General features: G+C 38.2%; 3 protein-coding genes across 6 annotated transcripts in view; 2 read left to right on the forward strand and 1 right to left on the reverse strand.

The window, feature by feature from the left end:
- khdrbs2 (KH domain containing, RNA binding, signal transduction associated 2) overlaps positions 1–822 on the reverse strand; it is a 76,073-nt gene extending 75,251 nt beyond the window's left edge. Inside the window, exon 1 of the mRNA XM_085428373.1 lies at positions 471–822. Within this exon, the coding sequence (XP_085284499.1) occupies positions 471–561 (91 nt within the window). The 5' untranslated portion in view covers positions 562–822. The remainder of the gene's footprint in view (positions 1–470) is intronic.
- Positions 823–5,289: 4,467 nt separating this feature from the next.
- LOC146655765 (isoaspartyl peptidase/L-asparaginase) lies at positions 5,290–13,505 on the forward strand. Of its 3 annotated transcripts, none has more exons than XM_085428360.1 (7): positions 5,290–5,406; positions 6,052–6,248; positions 6,946–7,088; positions 11,044–11,207; positions 11,852–11,970; positions 12,166–12,276; positions 12,558–13,501. In XM_085428360.1, exons 2-7 carry the CDS (start codon positions 6,062–6,064, stop codon positions 12,764–12,766), a joined length of 933 nt encoding a protein of 310 aa, XP_085284486.1. In that variant the 5' UTR covers positions 5,290–5,406; positions 6,052–6,061; the 3' UTR covers positions 12,767–13,501. The 3 variants fall into 3 exon arrangements, with proteins under 3 accessions (XP_085284486.1, XP_085284487.1, XP_085284488.1); XM_085428361.1 differs by lacking the exon at positions 5,290–5,406 and adding an exon at positions 5,412–5,483 and having other exon boundaries at positions 12,558–13,505; XM_085428362.1 differs by lacking the exon at positions 5,290–5,406 and adding an exon at positions 5,428–5,527 and having other exon boundaries at positions 12,558–13,505.
- A 1,353-nt stretch (positions 13,506–14,858) lies between these two features.
- On the forward strand, positions 14,859–26,824 carry phf3 (PHD finger protein 3). 2 transcript variants are annotated; one of them, XM_085428363.1, is made up of 16 exons: positions 14,859–15,010; positions 16,122–16,372; positions 16,943–17,059; positions 18,211–19,528; positions 19,681–19,957; positions 20,347–20,398; positions 21,324–21,444; positions 21,540–21,696; positions 21,794–21,910; positions 22,101–22,223; positions 22,516–22,660; positions 22,771–22,945; positions 23,033–23,180; positions 24,090–24,179; positions 24,345–24,540; positions 24,631–26,824. In XM_085428363.1, exons 2-16 carry the CDS (start codon positions 16,138–16,140, stop codon positions 26,415–26,417), a joined length of 5,058 nt encoding a protein of 1,685 aa, XP_085284489.1. In that variant the 5' UTR covers positions 14,859–15,010; positions 16,122–16,137; the 3' UTR covers positions 26,418–26,824. The 2 variants fall into 2 exon arrangements, with proteins under 2 accessions (XP_085284489.1, XP_085284490.1); XM_085428364.1 differs by lacking the exon at positions 16,122–16,372 and having other exon boundaries at positions 14,866–15,010.
- Positions 26,825–27,007: the final 183 nt, after the last annotated feature.

Genomic DNA, 27,007 nt, shown 5'->3' on the forward strand with positions numbered 1-27,007 from the left:
GGACTGACGAATGTGGCACCTTTTTGATTACTCTTGCCCTGAAGTCAATGAGAAATCCTCAAGGAAGACATTGGCTTTATTTTATGTGAGCCAGCGCATTGATCTTGGCGGACAGTGGGGTTACAATAACCCCCTCTGACTGTACACATACTTTATTGTCTCTGCTCACAGCATTTGTTCACTTGAAGTTTTGGGAAAAACCCAACAAAAGTTCCTCACTGGAGCCGAAGAGCAGTGTCTACATTAAACGCACAGCACAGAGAATTCAACTGTCGCCACGCAAGCACTCAAAGTGTGTTAAAAACAAGCTCACATCAGCTCACTGTACTGCCCCAAAATTCAATGCAATTGTGCTTTCAGAATTGTGTTAGAATGAACATCGTGACTGTCGCCAAGTCCAACATTCAGAGTGCATTAGACTTGAAAAAAGATATATATTCTATATACACACACATATATACTTCACTTACCTTCTGCAAGCAGGCGCACCGCATGCACAAAGGAGGGGTCCAGGCTGTTTTTCTCGGACACCAGCTCAGGTAGGTACTTATCTGGATGCATCTTTATCACAGCGGACCTCTTCACCGGCAGTGCAGGTGAGACGGCAGGAGTGCTGAACGTCACAATGCAACTATAACCCTTGCCGCTCCTGCTTCTTGGTAGCTGTAGTCTACCGGTCTTAATGAGGAACACCAGCAAAACCCCCTCCAAAAATTGGTCTTCCAGTGTCTCCCGAGATGCTTGACTGGGGTAGGGGTGGGGGTGCTGATTTGTGATTCAAAGGTGTGAGCCCATCTCTGCTACCGCTGCCTGCTGCCTCTCCTCGGCACCCCGCCAGACTCAGTGGGTCTGCAGACCGCGCTGCTCCCCGCCCCTCAGCAACATTATTGGCCATATTCTGGGACTGGCGCTGCTGAAACACCAAGAAAGGTCCCCACTGAGCGTAAAGGAAATGCTCAGTGTTCTTTAAGGGAATTGCTTTAAAAAGGATGGGGTTGCATTTGGTTGCCGTTGACAACGGTCTCTGAAGCTGGAAACTTTAATAATATTGGATATAATACTCCGCGGAGAACAAATAAAGCATGCTAGTAAAGTTTTGTTGCGCTAACAGACTGTACCATATAAATGTCGCTTAATTAAATGGGGGTTTTTTATGCAGCTCGTGAGTTTCAAAGTAACTACAAAGTCAGTACAAAGTAGCCCGCAGGCATTCACCTATGAGGGACAACACAACTATTCATGGTGCTAAACACTGGCTGCTGTCTGATTTGTTTGTACATATTGAATTTGTCTTAGATAACCAAAAACTAGCTTACAGCATACTGTTCTTCAGACTCCACATCACATGATCAACTTCATTAACTCTATTCCACATGCTAAAGCAGGGGTGTCAAACATAAGGCTTAGGGACCCAAATCAGTCTGGCAAAGACTCTAATCCTGTCCCACTGGACAGCTTTGGAAACTGTCGACAAAGGCATAGACACATGGCTATTGATGCTATTTTTGTGTTTTGTACTGTCTACCACAGAAATTTCACGGAGGGGAGGGGGGTTTGATTTATTGTGTATCCATTCCACAGTATCCATTGTGCACATGGATTAATTTTTTTCTGTTTACATCTTTAAGTCATACTGACAGATTTCCCAGCAGCATTTCTTTACCATGTAGAAAAACCAAGATGTACTTTTGAAACTGAACATTATTTTTCTTATATCAAAATGTCTCAAGGTTTAAATGTGCAATTAAACTTGCACATTTAAACCTTGATACCTGGTAAATGATACAAAATAAGTTTTACATTGATGCTGTGAAGGAAGTCTGGCTGTATTGTCACAGAGTGAAAACATATATTTCAAGGTATGCATGCTAAATAATCCATTCATTAGTTTTTCCATGTTACTTAATGAACTTATGTCAGCAAAAACAACAACAACAACAAAACCCCCCAGAGATGCATAATTTGCAATGCTGGTCAGATCTTTTCCTTACATCCTTTGAGGTGGATCCCCTCTTATGGCTGAAGAAGGTCAACTCTAGTAGAGCTTTAGCTGCTTGCATAGTTAGTGGCAGACTTGGCTTAAAGAAGCTTTAATATAAATAGATATTTAATAATAAAGTGAATTCTTCACTTACTCATCAAGAGCCAGCGTTAGTGGTGTCTGCACTGTAAGCATGAATGTTTATGTCTCTTCAAATGGCTCTCTTGTCCCCAAGCCATGATATTGACTTGAATCCAAAAGTCATCTTCGGCACAGCATGCAGGCTGCTTTACTAACTCACAAATTAGATTTGAGCAGATGAGGCTGGTGAACGACCAATTCTGGCTCCACTTGACCTTTAGAGTTGTTTCTCCCCGCACTGATCAGAATCATAAAGGCTCCTCGCGGCTGCAAACAGCAATGCTTTGTGAATATGAGTCAATTATGTTCATAGTATTTAGGATTCTTCTCAGTTTTGGTAGAATTTAATATTTTCTGAGAAACCAGAACATTTGTCTCGGAAATCTAGTGCTGTTGTTTTGGGGTGCTCTGTGGTACATTAATGGCTGGAAATACCCATAAAACTGAGCCAATGGTTTCTTTCATTTAAATTGTGTATTGGCATTGAAGATTACAGAGTATGACTTTTTTTTATGGCTTTTTAAGGTGATTTAAAAGACTGTTTTAGAGGCCAGAATACCCAAGCGGGTTTGTCTGACAGAACTATTTCATTAATCTGCTTATTTCTGCAATGCCAAACAAGCCTTAAAGGAGTTAGTATTGATTAAAACTTCACACTTACATCCTCTTTCCATTTATTTTTCATTAAGTTCTCTCTATGAAATCAGACACAGCTTTATTTTTCTTTTTGAAAGCCTAAAACAAGCAGCTATGCCCACGTTGGCCAGTACTGTCTTTGCATTTCATGCTCGCTGGACCTTCACTGATTTAATTCCATTCAATAAAATGATTTATGACAGCGTTAATGCAAATCATGCTGCTGTTGTTGTGACTATTAATGGTAATGAGGGTTATGACGGTTAATGTGTTTGAGTCTTGTAAGTCTATAGTATGTTTGTAGATATAAACTAATGCACGCACATCGGAATAGACACACACCACACACACCAACAGATGAAAACAATAGCAAAAAAAAAACATAGACAGCTTATTAAAACTATAGTTTTTAATACATTTCTAAATATTTTTATAGAAAAATGTCTGCTTTCATCATCTCAACGAGATGGAAAATAATCCAAAATTAAGACAACACAAGACTGAAACTAGTGGAGAGGCAAAAGCAAATCAATTTCCAAAAACTCCCATCTTAACATTCCAAATTTTACTGCATAAAAAAACTGTTATATTTCTTCTCACTTCAACTTTTTATTTTTAAAAATAATGAAAGAGATGGTTTTCTCTATGAACACTTCCCAGCTGCTCTCCAGGCTGTAGTGAAACAGTGAAAAGTGTGAAGCGAATCAGAAATGTAGATCATTTGCTACAAAGTAAAAGTTGCACCTTTTTCTACCAACCGGTGGTTATATCATGCCCAATATGGCAAACAATTATTGAGCAATGTGCACGTGACTTTACATGAGAAACCTCAACATGACCCAAAGTCTTTTTTGCAAACAACAGCTATCACCATCTGGTGGCCTACGGATAGATTGCAGGTTCAAGACACTTCTCCAGTGGGTTCATATTTATGACCCTTAAATCATGTCCATGTTTTATACTGTTTATGATGTCACGGTGGCAACATCCATCTTTTATTTACAGTCTATCAACAGAACTACTAGGGTCAGAACTTAAAATTAGAAAGTTTAGCTTTCTGTGTGTGAGTAAAATTTAAACTTCTTTTAACTTCTTTAAGAAAATACTTTTATCAAAGTATAACTGACACTACAATTTTAATATCAACGTTTCCTCTTGGTTTGGTCATAACTAGTATGTATGTTTCTTTATATGCGGTCTATGCATTTGATGGACTCTTGCAGCCCTCTACTGGTCAAAGTGCAACGTTATACATTTTACTGACGGACTGGTAACACTATCGTTAAAAATTTACATTATGGCAACACTTTAATGTAAGGCATTTAACACCAGAACACCTCTGGGTAACATCAAATTAGTTTAGAAGAAGTTGTTTATCTCCTTTTGTTCGCTTTAATCTGTTTTCACATTTTCACGGAGCTATATTTTCCTTTTATAAAAGTTTGTATTTTAAAGTTTGTTGCTGATTCTCTGTAAAAATGAGTAATATAAGAGTAACTTTATTCTAATTTTTCTGCTTTCTTTTCAGCAGTTGTGTCGTTTGCAGATCCTTTTCTGGGTACTTACATTTTAAAAAATGTTTTAAGGAACTTTAAAGCATGCACCCTACATAATATATACGTTTAAGAATTCAATAGCCTATGATATAACCTGCAGCTGGTGAAAACTAGCCCATGTGTCCACGTTATATAGTCCAACTGCTTGACCATTTGTTAAACTCTGTCCTCTTTTTGCCCTTTTTTAGCTCCGCCTTTATCGAGCCAAGAACACGACTCCAAAAATTCAGACGTTTTCACAATAAAACTACATTACAATACCCAAGTACTTCAAAATTCAAATTCAAATTCAAATTTTATTTGTCACGTACACAGTCATACACAGTACGTTATGCAGTGAAATGCTTAGACAACTGCTCGTGACCTAAAGAAAAAAAAAAAGGAAAAGGCTATGAATAAGATAGGAAATAAATATGAAAAATTTAAAAGGGTAAATTTAACTAGGAAGGAACAAAATATAAATTAAGGTTAAAAATGAAATAACTGTACAATACAAATTAGAATGAAGGGTAAATTTAACTGGGAAAGAATAAGATAAAATATATAAATTAAAGTTGAAAATAAAATAACTGTACAACAAAATACACAATACACAGTATAGAACTATATAAGAATGTATGAAGAAATATAAATAAATAAATATATACACAATAACAGCAGCTGTACAAGTATTAACTGGAAATGAAGAATATAGTGACCAGTGTTGTGCAATCCACATTATGTCTTGTGCAGTGCAAATATGCTTAAAGTGATTTAAGTGATGAAGTGAAAACAATGTCCAGAATCAGCGAAAAGGAGCATAGCTGTCCGTATATGGCGTTATTTTTGTGCCACTTTACGTGCGCTCAGAATAGTGGCACAAAAATAACGCCATACAAGATGAGCCTTTAACATTGTGCTTCTTAGTTTGCTTAGTGGCGTGAGGATTTAATTTTGAAAACTTGTAGGAAGTCTTTCCTCGGTTGTGGCCATAGTGTCAAACTTGACGTCAGTGTGCAGCACGCGCTGGTTAAACCGCGAACGGTAGTCTCTTGAAGTCACGTGTCTATGGCGAAGTGTTTATCCTTCCGGAAATTCTGAGGCTCGGAAAAGGTAGGACAAAATGCAATGTCTCAATATTGTGGTTGGTCCGAATGAAATGAATAACTATCAATATCACGTCAGCGACTGTGAGTAGATTACAATACATTAAACACAGTTCAAGTGCATCCAGGTAATAGGAGAAAAATGTTTATGTGCACATAAAAATTGAACCATAATAAATTATGAGAAGATCAATTATTATAGTTTAGTACTTGATTGTAGCTCGTAATTCAAAGCTGCTAAAGCCATAATACATTTAAGATAACTTATTATTAACAGCTGTTCTAATTGAATTGGTCTTCTAATAGCCAGGCAATAGCCAAAAACTGGCAACACGGGCTACAATGACCACATCTCAAAGTTCAGTCTTGATGATATGATCTTCGATAGAAGTTGTATCAGTTGTTCCAAGGTGCAAATTCATGTGGTGCAAATACATTACCAGTGGAGTGCAGAGCAAATAATTAGTTTAGCAGTTTCCGTTTATTAAACGAAAAACATTTCTTTGTATGTAAAAGTTTGAGAAGTATGTCTGGATCAAGGCAAAAAGAAGATACCAATGATCACTTGGTGCTTTTCCTAATGTTCAAAGAAAAAGTGAATTATTCTCTGGGCTGAAACCTGTTAATAAACTACTTTGTCTATTCCATGCAGGAAAGCAAAGATGTCAGCAGTCTTGGTTGTGCATGGTGGGGCATGGGCCATACCGGATGAACTGGCCAAGGCCTCTGTTGATGGAGTAAAAACTGCAGCACGCGAAGGATTTTCAGTGCTGAAACGAGGAGGAAGTGCAGTGGATGCTGTTGAAGTGGCTGTGAGGGCTTTGGAAGATAACACTGTGTTTGACGCAGGTACAGACAGTTTTTATTAGATTGGGACACATTTATGCCAAGTAGTTCCATTTGAAAATATGCAAGTTATTAAATGGGGGCTTCATCTTTGTATACGGCATTTGTAGCACCCTCACCTTTACTCAAATAAATAAGTAAAGCCTAAAACCCCAGTTCCTTTTACATGTCCATAGAGCAGCCAAATGAGAATGCCCATTTTCCTTTATTGTTTAAGCTGGCTTCAACTGCAGAACAATGTCTCCATCTACTGGTCATGATGAGAATATCCACCAGGACTCCTTTAAGAATATGAGAGATGATCTCTGGCTAAACCTTAATATCTGTCTATTAACATCGTCTGTTGCTTTCTTTACCCTGACAAGTTGTCAAACATATAAAGTGCCGTCTTTTACTACACAGCCCAGAGTCAGTTGCACACTGAATCAATTAAAAAAAAAAATCTATGAGTAAAAATATGGAGTTGGAAGTCAACATAATGATACGGGTATGATAGAAAGTATGAATATCCCAAGAACTTTTACAATCATTTGTGCCATTGAAAGTCAGACAAACTAGACATCAGTCAGTAGTATGGTGCTGCAGTGTCTGTACTGCTTTGCCATTACCCTGCATATTTGTAAGGGTGGAGCTGGCATAATTTAAGTGAACACATGGAAACATAGTTTTTATCTCATCTCTAACTTGTTTTTCTCTGTAGGGCACGGAGCAGTACTAAATAAAGATGGAGAAGTGGAGCTGGATGCCATTATCATGGATGGAAGGACACTTGCCACTGGTGCGGTGTCCTCAGTAAAGAACATTGCCAACCCTGTTTCACTGGCACGGGCAGTGATGGAGAAGGTCTAAATTTCTTAGTTTCTATCTTTTTAAAAATATATTTGATTACTGGTGTACTAATCTGATTAAAGATTTTGATTTTTTTTATCAATACTATAATGTGTTAGATCCCAGCTACTTGTGAACAGGTGGTGTGGTACAGTTCTCCATTTGCTTTAAAAGGAATTGCCAGAAACTTGGCCAGGAGAAACGGCCAGCTCTAACTGCCTACCTTTTTTTTTTTTTCTAATAATGCACTTAAGTAACCCTATTCATCAATTATACTTGTTAATAGCATCTCTTCCCATAAGGATCTGTGCACTTGGCAAATTGCTACATTTTTTTTCCAGGAAAATAGGTAACAAGGATCTGTTTTCTTTTATGTGCTAGAACACCTTGTTAGAAACATCAAAATATGTAATCATTAAACATCCACAATTTAATTTTTAACTGCAAGTTGAATATTTACTTTGGACGGGGGTAAAGCATGCAGCTTCGCACAAATCACTTTATAAATCACTTAGACTAGTCATTAGAGCTCAGGCTGTGTATCTATTACTGACTTTGTGAGAAAAAGAAGAGAGGATTGTTGCCTGGCCACAACAGAAGTCCTTCCCCAGCCATGAATGATGTAGATCAGATGAAAAAGTAGTGACTTTGTCCAAATTCCCCTAAGACCCCTGAAGTCTTTAATTCACCACAGCAAAGAGAGCAGTGAATTATTATAAATCCAATTTTCAGAATGTAGTTGTTTGGCTTGGTTAATCTTTTGATACTCCTCATTTTATAATCCACCTGTGAGTGCCTTAGGTATAATCCTTTCTTCAACATGATCTGTCTGCTCCAGAGGAATAACCTTCTGTCATTACTGAAACATCACTTTTCTTACTCTTACAAACTCTACTCCCCCCACACCACCACACACACTCCTGCTGAGATCACTCTCGTTTGCACACGCCTCTTGTTGTGCCGTACTTGCTGCATATTTTTAACCGTTACTGCATGTTCACCCTCTGACTTCCAGTTCATAACGTTGTTGAGCTTCTCTCATTTACAATCATCACTGAATGATTACTTTACCCCATGTTATTACATCTGTAACTGTAATACTGCATTTACAAAAATACCATTAGCACAATCATACGTGCTTCATCTGAACTCTGCACTTTATCCCTTTAAGTCCCTTATTTTGGCATTCCTAAGTGTATGAGGCATTGGGGATCCTGAACCTTTTGACAAATTTTATACATAACTGTGTCCATCTGTTCAATAATCATGAAAAAGAAATATATGAAAATGTAGAATACAGAAAAGACAATCGGTGAGGTTGAAACAAAGATGGTGGTTGTCTTACCCCGTCCCCAAAGAACCAATCAACTGCAGGAAGAAGAAACATTTTAGCCAGGCATGTTGCACTGATCCATGCTGTAGAGGTTTCAAAGCTCTTTTTAAACTTCATCTTTACTTTAGTCACCAAACTTTTGAAGGCAGGATTTGCTCATAGAAGTACTTTGGCTAAACGGAATTATTTTAACTTAGTATCACTACTTTAGTGCAGAATACCCTTTGTATTATATGTATATAGAATATATATTCTTTTAAAACTCAGGGACAGGAATTAATTCAATGAAGATGTTAAGACTGATGAGCCGATGAGCTTTGAATAGCAATCTGATTCAAACTAACTGAAGCTTTTATCATTCAAACTATTGTCAGAGCAGACTGTCTTCATAGTACCAACAATGTCAGCTTTGATCTGAAGGCAGGTTTCTATGCCTGTTGGTTTCTTGTATCATTCTGAACCACCTCTCTGAATTTAGAGGTTGTTCAGTATAGAGAGCAGTCCCTGAGGGAGCAATCAGTTATATCACCTTGTCCATGAGATGTCTGAAGGCTTCAGACTGCAACAGTTATTTAAGACACTCTGAAGTCTTTCCAGTGATTGGGCACATTGAGACGGCTTGTCAGTCAAACGGAGATATCCAGGTCACTGATTTTAACAACACTCTGCTCTTAACTACAATGGGCTTTAGACTCCAAAATTTGACTTTCATTTCTTCAACAATTTTACTTGATATAAAATCTAATTAAATTTAAACTGGTAAAAACAGCAAAGAGTGATGGGGTCAGGAGAGAAAAGACAGCTCTGTCAGTCCTGTTTTAATGGGTGTGGTTAAAGCAGTTCTAGACTACACTTCCAAATCCTTTGTTTAAAGAGATTAACTTTTCAAGATTTTCCTAATAACAGGGTGATTTCTCTTAAGCAGAAGCCACATTTTTCTTTGATCATGACTAAAAAACAGGAAGTAATCATTATGCAAACTTTATAAAAAATAAGAATTAGAAGAACTGAGTTCTATAATTCATATTTAAAAATGTAAGTGAGTACTTCAGACAGTGTGCTACATTTAGGTAACCACAGTGACACAATTTCAATAATAGCTTATGCAACACTAATTCTGTTGTTAGACAAAGTGGTTAGCCATGAACTCATTTACCACTTGTCCTTTAACCATATTGATAATTTATCCCTTATTTTACATAATGCTTTAGTTTAGACATTGCTGGTGTAACTTTGCTTTACATAGTATCCTGGGTTTGTTTGTGGTAGCATTAGTTACATCTATTACATCCATGGAAATGTTTCTAAAGCAAATACTACTAACCATCAGGTCATTTGAATGTTCTTCTGTTCACAGGTAAATTTCTAGTAAATTGTGTTTGCTTATGTTGTTTACCATGTTTAGGTTCAGGTCCTATATCTAAAACAGGTGTGTGGGAGGGGCCGCCTCAGTACTTCCTGTTTATATAGGGTCATGATGTCATTGAGCGCGTCACTGGGTGAAACCAAATTAAGGGTTTTTCATTTTGCATAGTATTGTTTATTTTCTTTAAAGTAACCTTTTGATTTGTATTGTATGCAGTGTTTAACTTTTCAAACCACTTAACTGTGTAAAATGAAAAATGAGTTTCTCAATCGGATTCATAATCTTATTCCTGTTTTTTTGTTTGGAATAGTATTGTTTGGTCTATATTGCAATGGTAGAGACTAATGAGGTTCAGGTGTGTTTAAATTCCTGTTTAAAGCAAGTGAGAGTTTTACCTACCAGAGTTTTAAAATGGTATAACGGAGATGCCAGAAATAAAGTACACTTAAAAGAAACTTGACCGGTATGCTGATGCTATCTACTTATCACCTTCCTTGCCACTTGGTCTGCACTACCTCATAAGACTCAAGAAATATAAAAGTACAAAAGTAACTCTTTCATATAACCTAAAGAAATCATGGCAATGTGTTTTTAATGACACAGTAAATGAAAAGCAAATAAATATTTGCATCTTACAGTAAATCTCATAAAAACATTTAGTTTAGGACATTACAGGATTAAATAATTTATATTGACCACATTCTAGTACCATTTTGACATTTCTTCAGTAAAGCAAATGCAGTGTTTTCACTGCTGGTATACATATGAATATATAGATGTATGGTAGAGGCACAGGTGATTTCTCCAAAGAGTGGAGAGGCAATCCCTCAGGCTCAGGACAGAGTAATAGAAAGCCTATTATATAGTTCTGGAAATAACACTTTTGTCCCTGAATTGTCCATTCTGAAAACAAATTATGAAGTCCCCCAAAGTAATTTTCTAAGTTCTTTTCAGGTCTTGCAAAGAAAACACAGTCTTATTGGTAAACTTGGTTATTGAGGGTGTCTTACTATAATTCAAGCTGGCATCTGGATAACTTTCTGGGCAGAGGGAGATATTCCTTGTGTGCATGGCCAGTATCCTGCCTGTTGCTTTTATGATTATAACTTTAAGGTCATTTTTAGGGCATTTCTGTGGAATCGCAGTTTGATACATGAAGCTGCTTTTGTCTCTAGTGGTACCTTATAGCAATGTTATGTTTGCTACATTATGTTCAGTGCTGTGAGATTTATTTAATGTTTCAACTTTGTCTTACCTATTTTCTTCCTCAGACATCCCATGTAATGTTGACAAGCCAAGGTGCAAACTTGTTTGCAGAAAGCATTGGTATAAGCACAGTCCCCACTGAAACACTGGTGACTGAGTATGAGAGGAGAGAATGGGAGAAGCACAAGAATTACATGACTGGAGTAATAGAAGATTTCAACACTCAATGGTATGCATCTGCGGGATCAATTTCAATTCAGTTGTATTGGATTTATATAGCGCCAAATCACAACTGCAGTTGCCTCTAGGTGCTTTATATTGTAAGGTAGAGAAAACCCAAATAATCAAAAAACCAAGCAAGCATTTGGTGACAGTGGGAAGTAAAAACTCCCTTTTAAAAGGAAGAAACCTCCTGGAGAACCAGACATGAGAGGCAACCATCTGCTGCGACAGCCGGTGGGTGAGGGGAGAGAGACAGAACAGAAGACATATTGTAGAAAAGAGCATTTAATCATCGGTTATTATTAGTTATTAATAATTGAATGCAGAATGGCACATAAAGACACAGAGAGTAAACAAGGTGAATGAAGAAGAAACACCAATAGGAAACCCCCAGCAGCCTAGACCTAGGTTTATGAATTTCCAAAAACTAAAAATGATATTGATATTTATTAGGCAAATAAAGGTCACATTTTGAAATTTGGGCCAGTTTTGGCATCAACCTTACATTGATCAGTTGTCTAAGCACTGTGTGTTTTAATGAATCAAATGAGCTTCCTCCTTGTGATGCTATGTCTGAAAACATTTCAGATCTAATTTGCATTTTCTTTTGCAGCTGATTTTTTTGAATAATGTAACATTTCTTCATCCCAGGGCTCATGATACCGTTGGGGCGGTAGCTCTCGACTCTGCTGGTAATGTCGCATGTGCAACATCAACGGGAGGGATTAGGAATAAAATGGTTGGAAGAGTAGGAGACTCCCCAGTCATTGGTATGACTTCTAAAACTGCTGTTTTAACACTGACAGTAAAATGATAAAGTCAAACCAAAGACCTTACATTGTCCAAACATTTCATTTAATCATACTCTTCACTTTACTACAGGTTACTTTAGCATATTCACTGCAATCTGCAAAAAGGTGTTTTAATGTTTGCTTCTGTTGTTCACGTTGTCTCATGTAAATAAGGCTGTGGAGGATATGCAGACAACTTGAGTGGTGCAGTATCCTGTACCGGCCATGGAGAATCTATTCTTAAAGTCACACTGGCCAGACTCATTCTTTCAAAAATTGAACAAGGTAAAGTATCACAAACGCAAACACTTTGTTTATGGGAATTTATCAGTTCTTCATGTTTTAGTCCATTATCCTGAACAGTGCAACTCATGCAACTCATGTGAGTAATTCCAGTTTTGCAATATTGCCTCTCACAGTTATTTAGTAAATTGTGTTTCTGAGCAGATTAAGAAGATCTTAGAAGCAATTATTAAAGGAGAATGTGCTGTGAAATAACACAAGCTGAAGTTAATTTTCCATTTTTCATTAGCCGCCTGTGTTCCTATTTCTTCTCCACTTTACAGGTAAATCAGTAACAGAGGCTTCGCAGATGTCTCTGCAGCACATGGGAGACCGTGTCAAAGGAGCCGGAGGTGCAATTGTTGTTTCTCCTTCAGGCCACTGGGCTGCCACATTTACCACTGAGCGAATGGCTTGGGCTGCTGTGGAACAGGATGTACTGTGGTATGGATTAGACCCGCATGAGAGATTAAAAGAGCAGTTGCCCCAATAAAAGCAATAAAAAAATAACACTTATTTCTTCTTATTAATCACTGTGCAATGTGAGACTGCGTTATAATTTTTCTTATATAATTAAATTTTATAATTTTTAACTCACTTTTTCTAACTTTTATTAAACACATTTGCTTCAATATAAATAAAATGCATTTATTTTATTTTAAAGGTTGAATATTAAAATAAGCATTATATACATATACTGTGAAAATGTGGTAAAAAAAAATTTTTTAGAGATTGAAGTTTAGTAAGTGTTAAACATAGAAATGCATGACTCAGTGCATTCATTTGGTTTTTTTTTTTTTTGATAAGAAAATCTTTGCTCTTTAATCTTTGAATCCTGGATCACATTTCCAAGTAAAGGATGTCTGACTTCTTAAACGTTTTTCCTAAATTTTGTAATGAAAAATTACTTCAAAGTTACACTGTTTGAAAGACTATATTGAAGTAATGTTAGATCCTATTGTGGTAGGTAGAGTTGCACTGAGTGATGACTAATGGATGAATGCAATAAAGGATATATATAGTATGTGCAAATGTGTTATTTCTTTTAATGTTGATCTCTTGAATCTTAAATAACTGAAACACATCCATCCTTTTATTTAATTAATTTAATTAAGCATCCCTATTAAAGCAGACTGTATCATTCATGAGCATCTCGTTCATCATTTAAACAACATTGTTGACCTTACTTAATATTTTGAAACAACTGGACTGCAAGACTCTTACATTTTTGTATTCTTTTTTAATCTTCATATCTCGGTTATTGTGCTGGTCTGGGGTGTAAATTATATGACATCAGTTTCAAACCCAACACTATAGAAAAGAGATATTTGGATAACACACAAGATGGGTTCAAGAGATTACACCAGCAAATTGTTTTCTGAAATCTCAGTTAGTAAAACTTCACGATAAGGTTGACTCAAAAATGTCATTCATTATGTTCAAAGAAATAAATGCAACATTAACTGCCAATCTGAAGAAGTTATTTACTACAAGATTCAAATCTGCTGAGCAAAGGAGAAAGCTTCATTTATTTTCTCTAACCAAAGGATCATCAAGATGTTTTTGGCAAATAAGACACAAGCCTTTGCACTCTCTTTGGTCAGCAGTGGTTTTCACCTTGGAACTGCATCGATGTCATTTTTGCAAAGTATCTTTCTTGTCATTTACTCATGAAGACATGTTCGCTGAATTCCCATAGTCTTAGATATGACTCTGTAACCCTTTTCGCACTGATAGATATCAGTGACATTTGTCTCTCAGCTGCTCTTGTGTTTCTTTAGACCTTGGCATGATATGCTGTTTTTTTTTTTTTTTGTTTTTTTGTTTATCTTTTAGTCTACTTTACTTTGTCAGGCAGGTTCTAGTAAAGTGATTTCTTAATACCCGGGTCTGGCAGAAATCAACCCCAGGTGTGTCTAGAAAACATTGAACGCAGCTTTCCAAAAAATGTGGTTCACGTTTAATTCATGATTTCCAAAGAGGTGCAATTACTTTTTCACATAGGGTCAAGTAGGTTTGGATAGCTTTTTTCCCCTTAATATATGAAATTGCCATTTAAAAATTCTTCTTGTGTTTACTTACGTTCTTTGTCTAACATTTAAATATATTTGATGATCTGAAACATGGAAGTATGAGAGATATGCAAACGACTTAAGAAATAACAATCCTTGATGATCATGATTTTATATATTTTAACTCAAATGAACTCAAACATCATGAATGGTATGAGCCCTCGAAGAGTTAAACTTAAACTTTAAGGAGCTTTTGCTTGCCTTTTTCTTATATAAAAATGTGTCTATTACAGGACATGCACTCAGAAAAGAATGGCAAATCTACTTTACTAAGTAACCGACTGTTTTCAATACCAGGCTGTGTTAAATATGTAACTTTGCCAGTTTTATAAAGCGAAGTTTTCTTCGAGCCTGTCCAGCTTCTCGTGTTCTCTAAGTGCGATGGTCGACAGTTTGATAAAAACAAACCGCTTGCTCTTAGTGAAAATTAACCATCCGGACACTGACAAAGCAGACACAACAAAAACAAACCATCCAGATGTGCTCTCTCTGTACAATCGGCTGCTAAGCTACCTGTAAACACAAGCCACGTGACAACGCCGCGCTGCCTGTCAGGGACTTTGCAGCATCGGGGCGAATGACGGCTGAGTTGGAGGAAGTTACTGGGAGCTGCTTTGCTAGTATGTAACCGTACATGAGTTGGCAACAGCATCGCGACAAGAGAGGTGGGAGTGCTATAAATATGTATATGTAAAAATAACTACTTGTAAATATTTGAGCTGCAAGCGTTGGAACAGATGCATGTGGGGGGTCATCAAGTAACGTCCGCTAGCTGCACTCAGGCTACAAACAAACTTGGCAGCTAGGGCCTGTGCTATAGCCGCCTAGCTAGCTCGCCGTCGTGCATATTTATCGTCGAGCTGTCTAACCATATGTTTGCACATTTTGTTTGGCGCTTTTGAAATTTTCGGGCGCGGCTGTTTATTGATACAAATGTGCTGCCTGTAAGGCTGAATGGGTTTCAAAAAGTGAGTTAGCTTGGGTGGTAACTTCCTCCGTAAGTTACCGTTAGCTTGCTAACATACGCGATTGTCATAAGCTGACATAAACGTTAGCATGTTAACTAGCTAACAACTCATTGGCAAAACCTGGCGTCAGGAACGCCGTGCTTCTCGTGGACAGAAAGATATTTTTGGCTGAACTTAAATAAAAGCGTCCAGAGATGCGCTTTAGTTTGCTAACATTCATGTAGCGTTATTGGTTTGCACACTGATTGTGGCCTTCTCCAGGCTGTGAAGTCGTGGTGTTGCTTGATGTGAAAATAGTAGCATTTACTATTGCAAGTCGGTGGTTTTAGACATGCTTTTCTTGTATTTACATTACTCACCCGATAAAAGTCTTTGAAAATGCACAGAAACAAAAATAGCAGTGGCTAAGGAGCGTTGGGTTAACGTATTAGGACTGCAGAGTAGCTGGATGAGGCTTCCCATATGTGGAGATTTAAGGTATATACCACTTTGCTCATCAGATACAACATGTATACACTGAACTGATGGCAAAGTCTTCAGAAAGTGCACCGATCGCTCGCTGTAACTTTGTTTTTTGTTTGTTATCAGTCACAAAGTTTTCGCTGTCCCTCGAAATCAGGGAATATTTTGTGTTTTTGTTGGGTTTGCTTAGTTTGTACTACACTTGTCCCCATAATTGGATGCATTCTGTGGTGCAGGGAGAAACATAAGACGTTGCTGTCTTTGAAAAACAAACAGAGAAACATATATTAACAGTTTATCAGTTGTCTGCTATTCCTGCATCTTTTCTGTGTTGTTTTTGGTGCAGGAAGGCAGCAGCATTCATGGATATTGTGGACACCTTTAACCATTTAATACCCAGTGACCAGTTGGATGACTCCCTGGTAATAGGTCAGAATTTGGAGTGTGAAGCCAGTAATGAGTTTGGGACAGGACTCAGACTGGAAGATTCACTGAAGAACATGCTCAGTGACAAAGATCCCATGTTTGGATGTGCAAGCACTCAGTTCAGTCTGCTGGATAATGAAGACCCTGCTTTTCAGATTGCTGGCTCCACAAGTATGTTTGAAGGCACAAAAAAGTGGCCAAAATGTAGATAAATCAGTGTAGATTCAAACTTTGAGTGAAAGTTAACTAACAAATGCATGTGTGGCTGCCTGGAAAAAAAAAGTCATCCACACTTTACTTGAAAAGTTGATGGTGAAAGTTTTAAATATTAAGTTGTTAATGTATAACTCAATGTATAACTCTGATTCTTCACCTACAGACTATTTTATCTGTGCTGATTTTTGCTCAGTTAGACTTTAACTCTTCAGGTGCTTCAAAAAACAAACACTGTAGAGGGTCGTCTTGTACTGAGATATGCAGGGAACATTTTCACCGTGCTTCTTTGCTTGTCAGCACGTAAATATCAGCGTTAGGGTAACTGAAGGTAAATTAAAGTAGTGTTGTTTCAGTAATGATGGAGAAAAATACAAAAAAATTTTAAAGAAACAATATAAAAGGATTCAGTATTATTGTAAATGTAGCAGTGTTAGACTGCCATTGAATTTGGACTGCAGTCTTTACATTTTTTTCAAATTGTATATTTATTAAGGACATTACATTTATTTATTTTTGCTTTTGCAGGTCTCGATAGTGGTTCGGCACCCACAGGCCTCCCTGGTGAACCAGCTGTTTCAGAGAGTGCACAAGTTAAGCAACTTGATGTCAGGCAGAAGAAACGTTCACGCAGTTTAGAGAACGGTAAGTCGATGCAAGTTTATTTTCTTTCTCTTTCCACCCTGTGAGACTTTTAGGGATGTACACAACTAGATGTTTAAACATTGCTGCCCTTGCGATTTGGTTACATTTAGTATTTTTATTAATGTACAGTTGCAGTTACTGGTTCAAAGGTGTTACGACACCACAGGGCTCCAGTCCCAACAGACTGTTTTTCTCTTCTTCTCTCTCTGTTTTTTTTTTTTGTAAACAAGCAAGGGGCAAAGCAAATAGATGACAGCCGTACTAACTAATGTGGAAAAAAAAGAAAAGGAATAAAAGAGCAGCAGTGTGTCAATTTTTTTTTGAATAAAAAGTAGAATACCAACCTAAGCCAGATGTAACCATATTCTTTAGCCAGATGTGGACAGACAGAACCAAATATATAAAGGATACCGGTGCTAGTACTGCTAAGGTTACCCTAGCTCTGCAAAATAATCTGATATTGTGTGTGTTTGCAAAACTATTCACACTGGAACATGTTGCACATTTCACTGGGGAAGGTCCTCTAAAATACACAGGAAGTATTTATTTGGCTAATGTAGAACTTTTTCCATTTAAAGTGCACTCAGTTAATGTTTTCTATGTTTTTCCCCCCTGTCTTTTAGAGTAGTCGACTAGTTTAACCTTTATTTAACCAGGAAAATCCCATTGAGATTAAAACCTCTTTTTCAAGGGAGACCTGGCCAAGATAGCATAATAAGATAAGATAAGATAAGATAAGATAGAACTTTATTAATCCCTCGGGTGGGTTCCTCTGGGAAATTCAATTTCCAAAAAGCACAGCACCGACAGAAGTTACAGTTACAGTATATTATATATATATACACACACACACACACACACACACACACACACACACACATATATATAAATACAGAGACAAATATAAATAAAATATACGAAGGGGATAAATAGAATAAATAGGAATAAAAAATAAAAATACAAGTGAATTGCACATTTCAAGTATTGAGGTCTATTGCACCATTGACTATTTACAAAAAAGTATTGCACAAGGTATTGTACAGTGAGGTGAAGAGGCACTACAGCTTAGTTGTTCCCCTGAGTCACCAAGTCACCAATAGTCACCAAGAACATCAGCAGCTTTTAAGTTTTGCTTTTGTTTATTTAAACAGAACACAGTGGTGACCAGGAGCCTAACACACCCACCAATACCATGACCCGAGGGCGGCCGGCAAGAAAACCAGCCAACAGGCTATGCAAGTCATTTCTTATTGAGAAAGGAGTCACAGGTCCTGATCTAAAGAGAGAATTAACTCTCGGAGGACGTGTCAACATTAATGAGATTGATGGTGGGGTCTGGCTGAATCCAACTGTTGTATTGAGACGACTGACAGTCACAATTGGAGGTTTCAAGATTGAATTGCTACCAGGACCCTCGTACACACAGGGTGTCGATGCAAACCAGTCTGCATGCTCGGACGATGGTTTTTCTTACGGTGGGGAAGTTGGTTTCACAGTTTTGCCAGATGAAGCAGCCAGTGTACAGAATCCCGCAGCAGAGAGTGTGGAAGAGATGGATGTAAGTCAGAAGAGCTCAGCTGATGATGCAAGTCATGGGCTGGGCCCATATGTAAATCCAAATGATGTACAGACGACAAACGGGACGTTAAATACTGGCACGAAAGAGGCAAAACTTGACAATCAGAGTGTTCCAGAGAAGCAAAAGCCAGTCAGTAAAGGAAATGATGTTATTAAACAGCCACAGAGCAAAGAGAACAACACAGCTACTGTTAGTAACAAGACAGATGGTAATGAAAAACAACTGAATGTGTCTAAAATGCTGCCAAAGCCTAAACAAGGACCGACATCAGTAAAGAATAAGGAATTCGTTTTACATAAAACAAGCAATACAATTAAGGAGCATAAAGTTACCCAAAATATGCCATCCAAAATCACGCCAAGAGGAGAGCTGCACAAAACTAAATCTGGAAAGGAAAAGCAAGATGTTGTACCTTTGAAAAGGCCTGCAGAAAACATTCAAAGTGAGCATGCTACTAAAGTACAAAAGCTACAGGGTGCAGTAGATGCTAAAGTGAAGCCAAAATTACCAAGTTCTCCTACTTCTGTGGGAAAGAAAATTCCATCATCTGGCAACCGCGTTGGTGATCAGCAGGGACCAGCCAAACGTAGTACGCCCCAAAACAGCTCAAAAAGTGAGACTCCTCCCCCGCACAGTCATCTAGGAAATTCTTTAAAAACACCTGAAGAAGGAGGGCAGGAAAAGTCCAAAATGAAAAAGCTAGAGAAGATTCTTCAGAGACAAAAGAGTAAAAATGCAAGAAGCATCTCTGTGGACGAGCCGCAGCTGTTTATTCCAGATAATGCGCCCGTTGTGAAGAAGGACGCTGTGGACGAGCAAGTCGCTAATAGTGAGACTGTGTGGGATGGAAACAACTGTTGTGGCCTCTGCAAAAAGCACCACAATAACATGTAAGTGTTGCTCCTTAACCTAAATATAAAATCAAGTTTAATCAGCTGGAAAAGAATTTCTGCCTCTGTCCGCATTCTGTTTCTGTCCCAGTGCTAAGCTGCAAACACGCCTCTAATAATCGTACTTCGGTTTTTTTGGTTGTTTTTTTTAGGTTTATGGTAGGTTGCGGTCGCTGTGATGACTGGTTCCATGGTGACTGTGTTGGTCTTGACCTGGCGAAAGTGCGAGAAATGGAGGAGGAGGACCAGATGTACGTGTGCTTGAAGTGCTGCGAGGAAGAAACCAAGAAGGTGGGGCCTGAGCCAGCGAGTGCACCCAAACCAGAAGCTCCAGCAAAGAGCGAGACACCCGACCAGAAGCTGCCTCCTAAACCTCGTCCTGGGTCCTCTCAACCCCTCACATCAGGGGGAGTCAGACCAGTAAAAAAGGTAAGCAGTATCTCTCAGTTAACTCTAACTCATAATAGAAATATTTATTTATATCTAATAGATTTAAACTATTCACACACAGCAAATATTTATATCTTTCCCCAGCTAATTTATCCACTGATACTAATCATAGCCACTGTTACCATTATGCAATGGTTTGTCTCTTTGATTTAACTTTGCCAGCACAAGAGGTGTGCACATGGGTGTGTAATCAACACAGTGCACTCGCCATATTTTAGTATGATTTTACACACCAAAAGCTCACTTTTTTTTTTTTTTACTTTAGCTAAGGGGTATAATGTAAAGTGTGTTGTTGTTGTTGTCATATGTATGTTTTCAGCCTTATGATATATAAAATAAATGTAACGGGGACTTAATTCTTACAATAGGATGCAGAGAGAAGGCAGTCCACAGATGCCCGAGAAGCAACTCATAAAACAGGTAATTTTTCATTAGCTTTGAATGTATAATTAACTTTGTCCTGTTTTAATATCACATTGGGTTCAAGGCCAGGCTGCATTCACTGGGTGTGTAAACAAAATTAACTTAGGACCTTCACAGCACATGAGCAGTATATTAATGACAGTTAGTACAGTCCTTTGAGGTCTCATTTATATATGAGAGAGCTTAAAATTGCATCACCTTAAGTAATAGCATTACTTCTGTAGTTGACATCAGGGTATTTACTTATCAGTTTACTCTATTAAACATACAGCTACTAAAGTAGGAACATAATGCAGCACAAGTCAGTGAGCCTTTTAATACTAAAATACAACAGTCTTTTTTTTTTTTTTTAATTTCAGACACACTCCCCCTCAGCATGGAAGATAACAGTTGCATAAATTTGTGTTTATAATCTGTGATTTAATAATTTTGTTCTCGGCTGCGTTTACGCGGACGAGTTGTATTACTCGTTCTCTTTAAAATGTGATCAAAGTTAGTCTGCCAGATTTCAGTCAGGCAGTGTTTTTGGACAGCTCTTAATTTACTCTGTTTGTGTTTTAGAAATGTGCTTTGGATGGTAATCTGCTCAGATGTTGTCAGATGTAATTACACGTTCTGGTTTGAGTTTTCACAGCAGGCTTTTAAAAAGTATTTATTTTTAATTGTTCGTATGAGAAAATACTCTACATGCCATCTTGGAAATAAGTCCATTTTGTAACATTTAACAAAATGATATTGTGTATTATAAAGTATAAACATGTCTGTGTCATATTGTACGTAGTTTTTGTTAATGTTAGGATTTCAGGATGTCCTTTTTTGGGATTAGTTTTTGTAAGCAAAGTCTGTGTGGAATAAATGTTTCTTTATGACGACAGATTTTTTCCCCACTCACTCAGTGGATTTTGTCACTCTGTCTTCACAGGTGTCTCAGTGAAACAAGAGTCAAAACATAAGGCTCCATCCTTGGCTTCAAAGAAACCCGTGTCTCTGGAGGCAATCAGGAGAAGTGTGCGTGATTCTCTGAAAGAAATCCTCGTACAGAGGTCAGTTTTTCAACACTTTCGAAAGATGTGTGGATGTTACATTTTTTAAAATCAGGGCACTTTATAATCGCCTATGTGCACTTTCTGCATTTCAGATTGAAGGACTCTGATTTGAACATCTCGGTGGAAAGGGCTTCCGAACTTGCAAAGAAGATAGAGCGAGAACTTTTTCACTTGTATAAAGACACTGACAACAAGTACAAGAACAAATACAGAAGCTTAATGTTTAACCTTAAAGATACTAAAAATAATGTAAGTATCATTTTATGTCAGGCATGGTCTAAATGTAATGTTTCCACTTTTACTATAAGAATAGTTTCATTTGCTTTGTCTTTATTGATCTTTTTAGATCCTTTGTAAGAGGGTTCTCAAAGGTGAAATTTCTCCTGCTAACTTAATTCGAATGAGTCCCGAGGAACTGGCCTCAAAAGAACTGGCTGCTTGGCGACAAAGAGAAAACCGACATGTAAGTAATGCTTGTCTTTTTTCCCCCAGTAGTATTGCATAAATTTACCAAACAAATTACAGTAGTTTACAGTTGTGATGTCCGATTTAAACTGAGTAAATATTATTAAGGTAATAGTTTAACAGTGTATTTTTAAAGATGGTTGTATTTTAGAATAGAAAAAAAAACAAATTAATTCTTTGCTTTACAGACTATTGAGATGATTGAAAAAGAGCAAAGGGAGGCAGAGAGACGGCCGATTACTAAGATCACACACAAAGGGGAAATTGAAATTGAAAGTCAAGAACCAGTAAAAGCACCGGAGCCTGTAGAGGTGAGGGTATCGTTGTGCTGTTTATGCTTAACATGCATAGTAAGTGAAATGTGATGAGATGTGTATCCTTACATTAGTTACATCGCTTCATATACCATCATCAGTTCTGTTCATCTGTCTGATTACTTTGTGAAATGTGCTGCATTCATATCTTTGTGCCTCATGTAAAAAGCTCCTACAATTCTCCTCCCATGTAATCCATTTAAGCTGAATATAGCGACAGATTGCTTCTGTTTACATGCAACAGACTTAGTGACGTGTTTGCTTAAACTTATTTCCTATTTTTTTCCAGCTTGAACCTCCTCCCAGAGTGACTGAAGTCTCAGCAGAACCTCCAAAAACTCCAGAGAAGAAGGAAGAGAATGCTAACACAGCTAAAGACACTACAAGCCAACACAAGTCTCACTTATTTGACCTACACTGTAAAATCTGCACAGGTAAATGATAACATGAGAACAAAAAAAAGACTAGAGATTAACCTGTGTCTTTAATAAAACATCTCATTCAGTATTGTCACCATTGATCTCTGGTGTTATATTTTCTGAAGGTCGAATGGCACCCCCTGTTGAGGAGGCACCAACCAAAGTGGTTAAAGTTGCAACTACAGTGGTTAGGAGGCAGTCTACCAAAACAGAGGAGACAAAGGGCACCACGCCGCCCGCAATCGACGATGACCTGCACCTCACTGTCTTAGAGGAGAGCTTCCAAAATGCTCAGATAGGGTACGAAGCAGTTGTTTTAGACATTTTGTCTGGATCTGGATAATGTTTTCTTTCAGTGCTTAATTCATTTCTCCTTCATTGTCACAGGTCTGATCATGCAGCTGGAAGAGAGGAAGAAGCTACTTTCCTTTCCAACCTGAAGTGTCTGTGGCAAGGATTCATTCATATGCACGCTGTGGCAAAGTTGGTGACAAAAGCTTTTCCCGTCTCAGGTGTTTTGGACAACTTGACAGAGGTAAAGTTGACACATCAGACTGTACTTGGGTTTTAAACAGCTGTTGTAAACTATGGTTGACAATGAAAAGTGTTTCAGAAAAGAGACAAATTGAGGAAGATGAAAGACAATAAATACAAATATTCACGGTTCGTATGGGTGCTTGAAATCCTTGAGAATGCTTGAATTGTAATATTGTCTTTTCAAGGTTTGAAAAGTGCCCGATATTCAGATGTGGTGTTTAAAAGTGCTTGAAACTGTATTTCATTCAACACAAATAACTATCTAACCAAATAGTTTTCTTATCAGATAGAAAAATAAAATGAGTCGCAAAGTCTAAAAGCAAAATTTCTCTGCCTGGGCTGCCGAGCATCTTTGCATGTCAGTCTGTTTCAATTTGTTTTAATTTTTACATGGCCTTACTGAGGTGATGCTAAGTGAAACATGCATTCTTTTTTTTTTTTTTGGTAATGTGCTGAAAAAGCTTGAAAACTGACCTTGAAAGTGCTTAAAAAGTGCTTGAATTTGACCCTGAAAAATGCGTATGAACCCTGAATATTAGTATTCTTTGACACAGTTGTTTAAGCAACAGCCAGGCAAGAGCCAGTTCTGATGAATGGCAGTGGGATAAAGATTGCTTTTAGCACAGATACAGGGAGAAAATGGCAGTCAGACATGAGTATTTATGTACTAAAAAACTAAAACAAAACATTGCAGAAATGTGCTGACACTTGTTGTTGTAGAACAGTTTATTAGGACACAGGAAATATAAACCACAGTCCAGCTGGAAGAACTAGATTTGTAACATTACTCCCACGTAACTACAGATTTATGAGTGATCAAATACTGCCAACTACTTTGTATCTCTAACACTCCATAAGGTGTGCTCTTTTTATTTATTCATTTAAAAACATGTTTTTTCTCCAATAGGACCTTCCAGATAGCATACAGGTTGGTGGGAGGATTAGTCCTCAGACGGTGTGGGACTACTTGGAGAAAATTCGGGCAACTGGAACAAAAGTAAGTTTCTCTTGTTTTCCGAGATTTGCTTATGATTTGACAGAAATAAATTGGCTTTAATTATTCCTGATATTGAGTAAGTCGAACTGAATACCACTCTTTAAAAGTTCTGATTTTTAACAGAGTTACAGATTTTACTGACACATGCTTTTTGTTTTATTAAAGGAAGTGTGCCTGATTCGCTTCTCCCCTGAGACAGAGGAAGATGAGATCTCTTATACTCTTTTGTATGCCTACTTCAGCAGTCGTAGGCGTTTTGGGGTGGTGTCCAATAATTTGAAACAAGTGAAGGACATGTACCTCATCCCTTTAGGTGCCACAGAAAAAGTTCCACATCAGCTTGTTCCCTTTGATGGGCCAGGTAACCGGAACACAATTATTTTTCTCTCATTAAATTAAAAAAAATCTTTTTTTTTTTTAAATGTTCAAACTTAATCTTTTAATTTCTCAGGTTTAGAAAACAACCGTGGAAACCTCCTCCTTGGACTTATTATTCGCCAGAGACCGAAAAGGGATTTTCTTACTGTGGATGTGAACGAATCTGCAAGGATTATTCCTGAAATAAAACCTGTGGCCATTTCCACAAAAGAAACCAGGGCAAAAGAGGAGGATGAGAAATTTTTTCTCTCTTCCTTGACTAGTGCACTTCAAAAGGAGAAGGAAAAACCACTTAACACTACTGAAGATGTCGATGAGCCTATTGCACAGTCTTTTGAAGAAACATCTGCATCAGAGGAGACCAACAATCAGGAGCCTCAGAAACCCCTTCGCTTTCTTCCAGGTGTGCTAGTAGGCTGGGGTGGAGAATTACCACCTCTGCCTGATGTTGGGTTTAAACCCTCAAGTACAGCACAGGATGCCTTGAAGACTCAGCCTGCTCCAAAACCAGAGACATCAGTTGGGAGCTCAAAAAGTCCAACAGCTGCTGCCCCACGAGAGCGCTTTGTCATCAAGAAGAAAGAAGCTAAACCTGCTAAAACTGAACTGGAGCTATCAAGCCCATCTGATACATCAGCTGCTACCAACTCGCTGGAAAAGAAAGCTGCAGTAGGGAGCCAGGGTACATCTGTCTCACTCAAAGATAAGCCTCCAGATGTATCGACTGAAGACTTCCTGGCAGGCCTGTCAGCAGCTCCAAGCGGGACTGAAACTAGCAGTGCTACGTCGGCAAACAAAGGCGACACTGGCCTTTTGTCTGAAAGTGAAAAAGAAACAACTGAAGGGAATTCTTTGTTGCAGCCAAAATCCCAGTCTGCTGCAGATCACGCAAGTAGCTCAAAGCCTCCTTTAAGTGGAATATTGAAAAAATCTTCAGCATATTCCAGTGTGAATGAAGATAAAACAATGGTGCCACAGAAGGATAAAGCCAGCCTCCCAGATCCTTCCAGCCCTAAACCTGTTCCTGTGTTGAGCAGCACTAGGAATGATCTAATCGTCCCATTTCACCAAGGATATTTACAGCTCTCTCAGGCCAAGCACAAAGCTGAAGAACAAAGTCAAACAGCCGTTCAGTCGTTTCCTTGTAAAAAGAATGAGCCTGGTGTAGCGCAGGCTGGTGCTGTATTGACTCAGACAGTGAATCCTCCTACGGTCCAAGGAACTCCAGCAGAGTGTCAAACAGGAGCCTCTCAGTCCCAGTATAACCCAGCAATGGCACCAGCTCTCCCAGTAAACAACAGCACAAGACCGTCCCCGTTGCAGCAGCAACAGCCTCAGGAATCTGGCAGCTATGATTCTCCATCTGCCCCTACTTCTAATACTGTACCCACCCCTCACATCCAGAACCAGAACCATAGCATGCAGTGGGCTCAAGACAGCACTTCACAGGCTCCCCCTGGACCTCAGTCACAGTACCCCGAGAGTTGCTCTGAACCATCTGGCCAACCCTCATCCGTGGACAAAGACTACAAGCGTTTAGAGGAGCGATACAGTGACCCGTGGGAGAGGCCGCGACACACAGAAGACAAAGACCACGGAAGGCACAGCTACCACAGGGACTCCTATCACGGTAAAAAGAGCAGGCACCACGAGCGGGAGAAAAAGCACGATCGCAGCTATGATGATAAGTACAAGGAGAGGGGCAGGCACCACGGACATTCGGATGACCGCTATGCTGAGAAGAGGAAAGAGAGGCATCACAGCGACGACTACAGCAGCCGTCACAAGGACAGGCACAGACATAGACGGGACTCTGATTACGAGAATGGACGGAGAAGTTCAAAAGACAGTTACTCATAGTTTTGTTCAGAGAGCGTTTGGGGCTCTCAGGAGGACTGTTCGGTTGTTGTTGGTCACACAGCTGGTACAAACCACTTTGGTTGGTGCTGGTGGAGTTGTTTTACGCACCAGTCTGCATCTGTATGCCGTGTCTTTCACTAAAGTTACGTTTTATGTTACTCAGCGTACAAGCCAAAATAATATAATTTCAATGGAATTATGATATTATGGATCAGTTCAGTTAAGACCAAGAAAAAAAAAAAAGTCAATATTGGAACATTTTTAACTTTTAAACTTTTTACTGTAAATATGTTGTTCATATTGAGCTGCTGTACTGATTGGTTTCGGTCTCAAGGCAACATAACAACAAACAAGTGGACTACTTGGATAATTTATGCTGAGTTCATTTGGCCTGAATGTAATAGAAGGTATTTAACTGAAAACAGCAGCTTGAGTTTGTTTTTTTTAACATTTCTTTTAAATTGCTTAAATATTTTATAAACCTGCTTTCTATTGAGAAAGCATGTACAATGTTGGCTTGTAATATACATTAGAGATGAAGTGTGCCTTTGCACTGTGTTATTGTACAGTTCGTAATAAAGCTGAACCTT

This window comes from Rhamphochromis longiceps, linkage group LG13, assembly GCF_057381845.1.
Source record: "Rhamphochromis longiceps isolate RC_006_pf linkage group LG13, R_longiceps_female_GT1.1, whole genome shotgun sequence".
Taxonomy (NCBI): domain Eukaryota; kingdom Metazoa; phylum Chordata; class Actinopteri; order Cichliformes; family Cichlidae; genus Rhamphochromis; species Rhamphochromis longiceps.

Bases quoted from the DNA above. Each gene is read 5' to 3' on its own strand.
- LOC146655765 (XM_085428360.1), top strand. From the start codon at position 6,062: ATGTCAGCAGTCTTGGTTGTGCATGGTGGGGCATGGGCCATACCGGAT. The intron at 11,208-11,851 runs GTATGCATCTGC...TCTTCATCCCAG, and splicing joins GAAGATTTCAACACTCAATG to GGCTCATGATACCGTTGGGG. The intron at 11,971-12,165 runs GTATGACTTCTA...CATGTAAATAAG, and splicing joins AGGAGACTCCCCAGTCATTG to GCTGTGGAGGATATGCAGAC.
- phf3 (XM_085428363.1), top strand. From the start codon at position 16,138: ATGGATATTGTGGACACCTTTAACCATTTAATACCCAGTGACCAGTTG. The intron at 19,529-19,680 runs GTAAGTGTTGCT...TGTTTTTTTTAG, and splicing joins AAAAAGCACCACAATAACAT to GTTTATGGTAGGTTGCGGTC. The intron at 21,911-22,100 runs GTAAGTAATGCT...TTTGCTTTACAG, and splicing joins GACAAAGAGAAAACCGACAT to ACTATTGAGATGATTGAAAA.